The sequence below is a fragment of the Delphinus delphis genome, chromosome 17 (assembly GCF_949987515.2).
Source record: "Delphinus delphis chromosome 17, mDelDel1.2, whole genome shotgun sequence".
In the NCBI taxonomy this organism is placed as follows: Eukaryota; Metazoa; Chordata; class Mammalia; order Artiodactyla; family Delphinidae; genus Delphinus; species Delphinus delphis.
The window spans coordinates 44044180-44056755 of NC_082699.1; the positions used below are offsets into that span (position 1 = coordinate 44044180).

General features: G+C 37.4%; 1 protein-coding gene across 11 annotated transcripts in view; it reads left to right on the plus strand.

Annotated features, from left to right (window-relative positions):
* Positions 1-12576, plus strand: part of VPS13B (vacuolar protein sorting 13 homolog B) — a 798456-nt gene that overhangs the window by 681386 nt on the left and 104494 nt on the right. For 10 of the 11 annotated variants that reach the window (XM_059994971.1, XM_059994970.1, XM_059994972.1 and 7 more), the window contains one exon: positions 8082-8278. The exons of the other annotated variant lie outside the window; for it this stretch is intronic. In XM_059994971.1, the coding sequence (XP_059850954.1) occupies positions 8082-8278 (197 nt within the window). The remainder of the gene's footprint in view (positions 1-8081; positions 8279-12576) is intronic. 11 annotated transcript variants of the gene reach the window in all.

Sequence of the window (12576 nt, forward strand, 5' to 3'; positions counted from 1 at the left end):
ACTGGGATTAATGGTAAGGGTCAAAATGTATTCTGCATTCAGATTTCTTTCTATGAATCCACTTTAAAGAAACTGAAACTGGAAATTGTAAATGATACATTATGGAGTCTATTTTTCTTCTTTAATCGAAAGGTAATTAGTTTAAGGAGCAAAGGATTTATAGCCAAAAGGTCTGCCACTTACTAAATGTGTAACCTTGAACATATTACCTAACTTCTTTAAGCCACAGTTCACTTACCTGTAAAATGGGAATAATGTATTCCTCACTAAGATAATATACAAAAAAAGTCTGTAAATTGTAAAAGGCTGTTCTTCTACCACAGCTTCCATCAGTATTTTTATTACTGCTACTACCAAAATCACGGATAATGATGGAAAGGCAAACTGTTTTACGCCTACTGTACTGACCTGTTAATTGGTGCCCTGAGAAATCTGGAAATGTAGTGGGAGGAGTGATAAAGATGGTATCCTCTGATGTAACCTACCCTTAATAACTTACTACTGAATGGAAGTTCCAGCTTTGTGCTCACTAACCAGCCCTACACAGTCAGCTAGGCTCTCTATTTCTTCATAATATAAAGGAAAGGACAGTTGAATCAGATTGATAGAATGTATCACTTGCTAAATACTACCACCTCTTTATTATGTACGTGAATACAGGGAACACACTTCCTCTGTATCCTTTTCTTAGGTTGCTTGGTGGCACTGAGTGGGCGAAGGGGCAATGGCCCAGCTTTAGCAGTCCCTGGACAAAGAATTCAGACCTGTTTATCTATGAGCAGATGGGCAGTTGCAACCCTGCTAATAGTCTTGGCAGTACTATTAAATAATAAAAACAAATTAAGTGCCAAAATATTCTTTGTACCAAAAATATTTTTAAATGGCCAACACACATGCAAATCTTCCCAAATTAGCCATCAAATGGAAACAAATCTTGGAATCATATTTTAAATGCAAAAATACATGTGCTTTTACCAACTGGCAGATATACAACCTAAAATATATTCATATGCAGAGACCACATATGCTTAGAGTACAGTTTATTATATATGGCTGGCTAATTTTTTAGGTCCTGTCAAATAATGGATAGGAAAACAAAATGTAATAAAAATATATATAATCTTGACAGTCATTTGAAATGTACCATGTGTTACATGTGGAATGTTTTCCAGTGAAACCAATTTACTTGTTCCCACTTCCCATGACTCAGTACTAGATATTTAGGCTTTCTAAACTATTTTTGGCAACCAAACTTTCTTGGAATAGTCATCTTTCCTTCAAGTTATTCAGTGCAAGCATTAATAACAAATCCTCAGTTATAGATATGTAACTAAAAATCATTCACATCATCTCCTTCAAACCTAAAAGCACAAAATAAAGTTATTTTAAATAGATCACACAAAATAGAGCCCAGATTTATTCCTGAGAATAATTAATTGCTGCCATATGAATCACAATGTGACTGCGTTAGATTTTTAGTTTAATTCTGTTACTGCTAGACTAGAGATTAGCTGGGCAATGTCTACCTCTAACTGAAAGGCAAAGGAAGATTAGTGAGCTAATGAAAAGTTTGTTAAAAGTGGGTGTGATTGCAAAGTAATTTGAAAGGAGAGCTCAGTATATAAAACAAAACCTTTTTAGAATAGAAGGCTGTAAAAAAGATTATTTTTTCAGCATCTATCTTCATTCATAAATTTTAAAACTATTTATTGAGCATATACCATGTACCTGACTCTGTGCTATGAGTTTATTGGAGAAATAGCTGGAATTCGTTAAGAATGCTTGTCAGAGAACACACAGAATGCAGCCAGGCCTCAGGAAGGAGCAGTAGGCTACTTTTAGAACCACAGCCATTGTCCCTACCCTCCTAAATGAGGTCTTAATTCCAACACATGCCTCGCTTCCCTCTTTCCTAGTCACTACCCAAACTGTAAGATTTAGCCCCTCTTCCTAGATACTGATTTGTATCCCTTTTTCCTTCCCTTACTAAAACTCCTTTCTCCTCTACCTCCCAAACCCTTCCACTGCGCCCTCTGGAACACCTGTTCTGTGACTAGTGAACTTCCCTAAACCTCAGCCTCTTCTTCAAGAATTTCCTCTACCTCTTCACCTTAAATGAAATCCTGCTGTCCCCTGGGATTCTGTACACCACTGTAACCCGCCCTGAGGTGGAAGCAGTTTATTCTCCCACATCGTTTTTACCTCAGGGTCAGGAGATAAGGTGCTCTGCTGCTCACCTATGCCACTTGCCTGTACTCTTCTCCCCTCCTGTAAAGGCTTCCTGCTTTTTTGAGACTCCTTCCATCCAATTATATCACCCTCACCCCTCTTCGTTGTTGCCATCTGCTATGTATTTGGTCGTCTGCCCTCATTCTCAGAAGTCTTCAGCCGGTGGCTCCCAGCCTTTTCCTTCACTGCCATCGACATCCATGTGAGAGAGCCCCAGCCAAGACCCCAGCTCCTCACTCTAGTGACCTCCTGCGCCACTCCGTCTAAGTGCCCACTGCCACACGCAAGCCCTGGAGCCTGTCAGCATCCCAAGCTGCTCCACCTCCTAAATCGCTCATTCCAGCATCCTGCTCTTACTCACAGTCTGTCCATCTCTCCAGCCCGCTCATTCGGCAAGCCCCAGTACACTCATTCGTTAAACTGTAGAGAAATCCATAGTTCTCTGCTTTCTCCCTATCCATCAGCTTACTCTGTTTTCACATCCCCTTTCAACCATTTTACCTTCTTAATTCGTCATTTAAAACACCTTCAACACAGTTAACTCCCTCTCCAACTCTCTAGAATAGCCAACTCCATACTCAAGATTTCCACTTGGATGGCTCACTGATGCCTCCAACTCAGCTTGTCTAAAAATGAACTTACGATCTCCCCTCTTCCACCTGACACCACAAACCTACTCCCCAATGGGACAAATCAATCTTACCCATCCCAGTAAATGACATCAGCACCCATACAGTTGCTTGGGCCAGACACCTGGGGGTCATCCTTAACACCTCCCTCTCCTATGTCTAATCAGTCAACAGATTTTTATTCCTCAAGAATCTCCCACATACCACTCCATTGCCACCAACCATACCATAAGCCATCTACATTTCTAGCACAGATCACTGCCCTAGCCTCCTAATTGTCTGTTCACATCCATGCTTGCCCCGTTCTCTTTTAATACATTCTCTACACAGTATCCAGAAACTTTTAAAAACATAAATTTGACTTTAAGCATTGCTTCTTTGCTTAAAACCCTTCAAAGATATCTCATTGACATTAAGATAAAGTCCGAAATCCTTATCAGGGACTAAAATAATTTAGTTTTTATTATCTACATTTCACAAATGAGGGAACTGAGGCCCAGAGTCATTAAATAAGGTGCTCAAGGTCATAGAGCAGTGATTAAGGGTCAGGGCCAGGATTTTATCCTAAGTGAATGTAATACCAACAAGAGATTTTTTTTTTATGTTGCAGAAATTTTAAAAATAAAGATTATATCTATATGATTTATAAACCTGTGGCTCAATATATATTTCAGTGGACAGTTGACTAAAATTACCTTTAAAATACTAATTGTACTGAGTGTTGTTATCAGCTTTTCTTTTGAGGTTTTGAGGACAAAAATGTTCTTAACATGGGGGAAAGGATTAATATGTGACTTTTGCAAATGTACTTATAGACATACAATCTTAAACTTTTTAAACAGAAGTTTCATTTATTAATACCCCTTTATTAACCAAGGGAAATAGGGCATATAAAGGAAAATCCTGACAAACACGTAACACATATTTTATGATGTATTTCTATAGTAGTTCTCTATTGTTTTCTAAATTTTGAAAGTAGCCTGGAATGTTCCAATTGAAGTATGTAACCTCAGAACCAGCCTCACACAAAGTTGTGAACTAAATAAAATTTTTCTTTGGCTTTCTTCCAAATCTCTCTTTTTGAACTTTCACAGTTTCTCTTTGCCTAAGCCCCAGTGTTGGTACAGTTTACTTTCATTGCCCTTAAACTACCTAATGGCTTCCCACAATGGTTCCCAGCTTGCATTGCCTTTTATTATGGATTTATTCCAACTGTCTCCTGTACATCAAAACTTGCTAGTACTTTTTTCTTAAGGCCTCACTCTGCTTTCCAGTGTGACGGCCAATTTTCGTAAGCTATTATACATGAATTTTCTTTTAACTAATTATTTATTTTTGCCTGCGTTGGGTCTTCGTTGCTGTGCATGGGTTCTCTCTAGTTGCAGGAAGCAGGGGCTACTCTTCGTTGTGGTGTGCGGGCTTTTCATTGCGGTGGCTTCTCTTGTTGTGGAACACAGGCTCTAGGCGTGCGGGCTTCAGTAGTTGTAGCGCACGGGCTCAGTAGTTGTGGTGCACAGGCTTAGTTGTTCCGCGGCATGTGGGATCTTCCCAGACCAGGGCTCGAACCCTTGTCCCCTGCATTGGCAGGCGGATTCTTAACCACTGAGCCACTAGGGAAGTCCCTATTGTACATTAATTTTAATGGAAAACTTCTGGAGACAATACCAGAAACAAGTCTTTTTTTCACCCTATTTGCTGTGTAACCTCTCTACCAAGAAGATGATTTTTGAACTTTACATTCTGTTAATTTGTTACTAATTAAAAAAAAAAAGATAGGTATGTTGAATACGCTTTTCTAAACTCATTTGCCCTCTCCCATGAGATTCTTATGTGTCTCACCCCACTTCCCACATCTTATCCATTTCTACTTATGACTTTCTTAAGCTAAAGGACTGACTTACTGGCAGTCTAGAAAGGAGTTAGGCAAGGAGATGTTCCTTTATCTCTCAAGTAATAGGCAACATACAGGGAAATATTTTAATAGATATGCAGCAGAAAACCATATTGAACTCTGATTACAAGGTTCCTGAACATCCAGGCTCAAGGTTTATTATTTTCTTCCCACAGGTCCAACCCATTGTTAAGACATCTAACAAGCAGGACTCTTATTCACAATCTACCTGATTCTTTTAACAATACCCAAGCTTCAGAAGTGTTCTTTGAGCATGAGAAGGATAAATAATTAGTAACTAACATTTCTTAAGCTTTTATTATGTGGTATTAAATGGAAGGCTTTGTCTCTTTTAATCCTCACAACAATTCATGAGATAGTTCTGTTATTATCCCCTTTTTAGGGATATGAGTACTGATGTTAGAAAAATTAATTTACCCAAGAACTCATAGCTAATGGAACTAGAAATTGAATCCCATTAGGTATAACTCCAAAGTTTATGCTTTAATCTTCTATACTTCCTTGTGGAGAATTTTTAATGTGCCATAGATGGACTGAATCACCCAGGATATGTGTACTTGTTCATTCATGAATTATTCATTCATTCATTCAGCAACTTTTTTTGAACATTCACTGTATACAGTTTGCCAGGTTCTGTGAAAATCCAAAGCTTAGCCAAATGGAAATCATTCCCTCAAGGAATGTGTCTACCAGCGAAAATGTCATGTATAGAAATAACTGTAACATGAGGTGTATAGTGATAAGAGCTATGAAACAGATTCCCATTTTTAAAAACTATTGGAGTTCAGAAAAGGGAAAGCATTTCTCCATCTGGGAGGTGAAAAGGCTCAAAGAAAGGTGGTATTTCATTTGGACCTTGATAGATGGGAAAGATTTAAACATTAGACAGTGAGAAACCAGGGATTCTACGGGTATTTGAGACTGAGAGACAGTATAGGAACAAAGACCCAGAGAGGGGAAAGTTAGAAAAATGTATGTCATGGAAAGCAAGAAGAGGGAGAATTTCAAGAAATGGTGGCTAAAAGTAGAATTTATGGATATGTCACTTGTCCTTATCACTAACCAAAACATATGCTCTGTTTCATCACACTGTTAGCCTCTTATGCATATCCATTTTGCGCCCCCTTCGTCCATTTAGCACGTCGCCGTACATGGATGCTCAAGTCCCCATTTAAGGAAAAGAAACTGTTATAGACGGAGGTAAAATTTATTCCCATTCAAAGATTTAGAATCACTTATTTAGGAAAGGAAGGTTAAGGAGAAATCTATTCATTCAGGAAGCTTTTATTAATATCCTGTTATGTTCCAAAAACTGATGCTAATATTTTTAAAAATAATATGCCATTTTTGCCTTAAGGATCACAGAGTCAACTAAAGGAGACAAACATGTAAATAAGGAATGGCGAAATGTAATGACTTCTATGATAGAGGAGTAAGTTAGATATGGAAGTGACACAAGAGAGGCAGTGACCAGTTCTGAGAATGGTCATAATTAGGAAATGCTTCCAAAACAGGAGACACATCTGAGCCCAGTCCTTTTTTTTTTTTTTAAGACAAATGGGATCAACCCACATGTTCTGTTTTGAAGCTTAATTTTTTTTAAGTTAATAATATATCTTGAGTGTCTTTTGTGTTAGTGTATATAGGTATTCCTTATTCATTTTAACGGTTGTACAGATTCCATTCTATAGATCTGCATATTTAATTCCATATTTGTATCTTTCCAATTTCTTACTAATACAGTACTAAAGTAAACACACATACGTATACACACACACACACACACACACACACACACACTTGTATTGGAATATCTGTAAAACAAATTCTTAGATGTATCCTTCCAAGCATTTAATAGATATTGCCAAATTATTCTTCAAAAATAATGGGTAGAAATGCTTTTCCCACACCTCTACAGAAATTGGAAATGTCAGTCTTTTCAAACTTCCAGATTAATAAATAAAAATACTACATTATTGCTTTAATTTGAACTTATGTAAGTATTAGTGAAGTTGAGTATCTTTGCATGTTTACTGGCTGGTTATATCTTTTCTTCTGTAAATTAATTGCTGTCAGAATCTGGGATTTTACCTTATGCAAGCTAATGTTTTATGGATGCTCACAGAATATATTAGACTTTTGGGTCAGAAACAAAGAATATTATTGCTCGTGGCACAGCAAACAGTGTGTGCATCATGCTTGCATTGGTTTCTCTTGCCCCCAAGTCCCACAAGGGCGATGCAGAAGAGCCCCCAGGGGGATGCTCTGCATGCAGTAGATAAATGGCACAGCATGGAACATGGAGCTTGTCAAATCAACCTCTTTTAGAGCAAGTCTGCTCTTTGTCCTGGAAAGAAACTTTACCTCATCACTCAAAGATACTTTCTGCAAACAGAACCTGGGAAATGGTCCCTGTTAACAGCTTTCAGGGCCTTGCATCCTTTACAAACCTGGCAAGAACATGCAGGGACGTTCAGGGCCTCTTCCAACAACTGCCTTTGCTTGTTTTTCTATATGCTTACTTAATCATTTTCTCATTGATTTGTAAGAGCTCTCTGCTCTCACAACAAGTATTTGTAGATCTGTCATTAACTATTAACCTGTTTTATCCTAACCTTGCTTTTTATTAATTCTGATGTTATCAGTTGTGAGGTTTGTTTGTTTGTTGTTTCTTTTACCGTCCGCGGGTTTCATGCCATACACAGAAAAGGCTACCCTATTATGATAAAAAATATTAACTGATTTTTTCTCTTATGTTTTCAGTTTTTAGCCTTTAATATTTTGATCCTTTTGGAATTTACTTACATATAGGAATGATGTAGGGACCCACTTTGGTTTTACCAAATGGCTAACCAGTTCTTGCAACCTCATTTCCCATCCTTCCCATACTTGTTTGAAATGGTACCTTCATCACATACTAAAATTTATCTGTACTTATATATTATTATTTTTTCTTCTTCTAATCTATTTGTATGTTACTACTCCAACCTTATCTTTTAATTTTAATTAGTGTAGCTTTATAATAGACTTAGCATCTGGTAGCATTTGTTCTCCACTCTTTCTCCTTTATTTAAAAACTTTCTTGACTGTTTCCACATATTATTCTTGAATGAGTCTTTTGAAATAAAGTAGGTAAACAGGATGAATATAACTATGAAAAGAAATCCTAAACTACTGTCCTTTACAACTGTGTCCCCTTTTAAAAGTCTCATTAATGTTATAACTTTTATGAAGATTCAAGTTGCATGTCAACAAATACAGAAACATCATTTCTGTTTGCATCTTCTAAAATCTTCTTTCTTTTAATATAGATTCCTTGTAGTTTGGAATACTGGGATGAACTCCAGAAGGTTTTTGTTGCATTTCGAGAATTTAGTCTGTCTGAAAGCAAAGTTTGTGAACTGCAGTTGCCAGATATCAATCTTGTGAATGACCAGAAGAAACTGGTATCCTCGGATCTTTGGAGAATTGTTTTGAACAGCAGCCAAAATGGAGCTGATGACCAAAGGTAACTCAGTGAACAAAGTGAAAAATGAAATAGTGGCATTATACTAGGAAACAATCGTCAAGTCATCTAGTGGCCCCTCACTTAGCTATATCGCAGCTCTCTAACAGCTGCATCTGTCTGAACTACAGATGAGAACGAGAAAGTGAGATAGAAGCTGATGTTTCAAAGTCTGTGTACTAAAATTCCTGTGTTTTACTGTGAGCTCTAAGAACCTGTTCCTTAAATATAAAAGGAAAAAAGAGCAAAAAACAAACTTCAAAAAAACCAAAAATCCAGTTATCCTGAGCTAAAAAATATAGAGGAAAAGAGCCATACACACTTTAATAGACTCTTAATGACACAGTCATCAATATGTGTAAATGTTAACCCTGGGGCATTAAAAGAAACGTTAAGTAAATTGAATTGTCTCCTTTTTGGAACTACTTCCTTCTTAAGGGGTTTTTTAAAAAACTTCAAAAGACAGACATTAGGAAAACTTGACTAACCAAAATAATTTATACTCAGGATTTCAGATAGCCAAAGTTTTATTCAGCTCTTGAGTCTATTTGACTATAATGTATCTCTAGAGCTATAGACTTCAGGTATTCTGAATCGTGTCCCCAGAACTTCCTGTTCCACACCTCCTACAGGATATCTGGTTAGTGACAAAACAGGGCCAGATTGTCCCTATTTCCAATGTTTGCCTGCTTAATACATCCACTAACTTAGAGTAGAGAAAAAATGGCTCCAGCAATTTATTCTTCAAGTGCTCCTTCTAGTTTACATATCCTTATTATGTCTTTCTGTTCATGCTCCCCTAAATGACAAGAAAAAGAAACTAAATCACCATCAATGGAACAGTTTTTTGGGTCATATGATATGTGTACTATGGGCCTGTGCCTATCTTGCTGCCCATCACTTTCAATGTCCTACCTTCTAATTCTCCTGACGAGTTTGCTCTAGCATTATCTTATTCTTTGTATATAATCCACCCCTCTTTTTTCCCCCAAACAACATTTTGACACTAACAAAAAGAAAAAAAATCCACCGTTCCAACACCCTGTGATTGAACCGTTTTCTCTTTTTTGTTACCTTTATTTTTGCCCATCATTGTATGCCTTTACAGGGTTATAATCATAGCACACCATTTTGTATTCTAGTTCCTGTTTTACATTATAGATAGTTGTGAATGCTTTCTCTTTTTGTAATTAATAGTAATATATGTTCATTGAAGAACATCTGGGAAATACAGAAAATAATACCACCCATCGTCATATCACACCGAGATAACCTCTGTTCACATTAGTCTGTAGCATCACAGTCTTTTTCGTTGATTACTTTGTATGCTTAATAATAATATGTTTTTTGCTTTATGATTTCTATTTCTAGGTCATTTGGGCTCTTTAAAAATAATTGCCTTCCCAGTATATTACCTAGTAATGTACGACTGGTGAAAATATATTAAAGAAGTGGGGTCTTGATTTTACCTATATGAAATGCAGCAGTGAAAAGAACACCCATCCTGGGAGGAGTTAGCAGATGGATAGAAAGATTGCCTATTCTAAGCATAGGTTACCTAGTCAGAAACCAGGAAATCTCAGAAAACAGAGCTATGGGTAATGAATTTTTTTAAAATCTGAGTTTCATTATTAGTATCAAGTTAGAAATCATTTCTTGATTCTAATTATCAAAGAATGCATTTTCATCATTGAAAGAAGCATTTTGGACAAGGTTAATTCCTCTGAATCTGAAACATTCATGAAAATCACTTTGTGGTAAGCTTAGCACTGCAGAAATGTGGAACCTTTAGGGAATGGAAATTTATGCAGACAGTCAAATTTAGGCAGTTTTTCACCAAGCTTTCGACATTGTAATCACAGATCTTTTGTCCTCACCTTGGATTTTTCAACTTGCCTAATATTTCACAATTGATCTTGCTTTAAATTGTTTGACATTAAGCATTTTTCAGGTAGAAATTGATATTAGTGAAATTAAATTTAAAGAGCTGGTTTAAAAATCAACATAATAAAAACACTATTAAGACATTTTTCAAAGAGAACAGTAAATAAATTTCATCCAGTTTCTTGAAGGAAAACATCAGTGCTTTGATGATATGTCAACATTTCACATGGTTAGATCCAGTATATTCTGTCATGAGAAATCTAAAACTGGATAAAAACCTGACACTTTTATGATTAGAGATTATCGTATCTTAAATAATATTTATGGTTTGAGAAGGATATGCATCAGACTTTTGTACATTACTGGAAGAAAGTTCGTAAAAATAAGTCCCATGAAGCTTAATCTAAAAAATAAAGCATCTTGTCCACAGTTGTCAAAAGTGCAACAGTGTAGGATATTTAGCGGTAATGGCATCGCTGTGTGTATGTAAATAGAAGCACTATTTATTAGGGATTTTCAAGTTAGCAGACCTGGATTTAAGTCCTGGCTCCATCACCAACTAGCTGTTTGGCCATGAGAAACTGATTTCTACGCTGAGGCCTTAAGGAATGGGTAGGAGCTAACCAGTCTGAGGGGTGGCAGGTAGCCTTCGGTACAAAGGACTGGAGACAAGATTCACTCTCTTAAACCTTGGTCTGTTTATCCCATACAGGCATATTATCTTTAATTCAATCCCCGTGTATCTGTAATAATTATTTTCCACTATCTTTAATTAATGGTTTGCTTGATCATATGAAAATGAATGATGGGTAACTGTTGTTTTTTTCAAGGTAGCATTGGAAGGAGAGTAACTTAAGCTTAGTTTCCACAATAGTATTGAACTTTAGTAGAGTTCTCTTTCTATTTGTGGTGCACTGGACTGAAGCAAGAGATACAGCCTTTAAGCCCTGATCAGGGTATCCATTTCAGCTATTTATTTTTAATCTCAGCATGTATGTATTTGCCCACCCCCACTGCCCACTGCTGAAGCCTAAATAAACCCCTTTTCCCAGTAGGTCCTGACAAGAAACAGACAGCACACTCAGACTGGTTAACTGAGGAGAGTTTACTGTAAAGACTATTTACAAAAGTGTTGACAAGGTGAAGGGATAGGACAGTACCCTGAGGCTAGAAACCATGGGGAACCATCCCACTCTTAGTCCTGAAAGAGCCAGGTAATAGAGCCATTACCAAAACTAACCCAGAATGGGTGGTTGTAGCTGTATTTGGTGGAGGGACCAACAATGTGCAGAGACGTGGCTAAGAAGGAGCCAGGAGAATATGAGTCCTTCCGCCACTCTCTTCACACCTTCTGATCTCCCTTGGGCACCTTCCACTGGCCGAACCAAAAGACAAGCCAAGGACAAAGCAGCTTGTTGATACAGTCAGGGGCAGAGAAGAGGATGGGGAGGGGTAGAAAGTGGATTTAGAGAGCAAACAAGATAGCCAGCAAGCACACGCTGTATTTGGAATTTACAGTTTCTTACCTAGTGATGGGACCTAGGCGGAAAGATGAGAAATGGCTGGTGGGCCCAACTCTCAGGCTTTGGGCCACTCTACTAGGTTCCCTGAGTTTGGTATCAACCAGATGTCTTCTGATGGACCAGGACAACTTTCTACTTTGTTTCCACCTCTTACCCTCACCCCAAATGGCTAACTCCAGAAGTACGTGACTATCTAAAGTCACAAGTTACAGGCAATTATTGTGTTACACAGTAATAACTGTGAAGAGCTTGATATATATGTCCAGTTAACTTTATGACAAATTGTTTGATGATAATGCTAGGCTGTTTACCTGTGCCGAGTCTTTGGTGGTTTTGTCCATATTGCATGGTCACTTTCTCACAATGTTAAAACGTGAGAGTAGATTGCTTACAAGGACTTTTTATCCCCACCCACAAAACGTTGGTTCATAGAAGGAAGGCATCCTGGAAAAAGAAGTGTGTGGCTCTTTCTTCATGTGATGAAAATGGAAACTCTGTTGAGTTTTTTAGAGCGCAAAATAAAAAAAAATAAGATTTTCTCCTTCTCCCTAAAGATCCTGTAAGTCACTGTCCACTCATATTTAGTGATCTTTGAGACAGTGGTCCACAGCTTTTTGTGTATGTGAGGAAGAGATGCTTTTTATTTACCAAACCTTCATTCTTGTGTGTATAGCCAGTGCAGGAATCAGAGGAAGAGCATTGTGATGGTAAAGTCCCTGGATCATTTCCTTTCTCCTCACTGGTTGAACTTTCTCCTACCAGACGGTCACTGTGGCCTCTAGATATTGTTTGCCTCCATTTGGCTACTTGGATATGTACTTTTAGATGTACCTAAATTTGCTGGGTACCATTTTTTTTAACCTTTTGACTTTCATAAACCATTCAGACAACAAT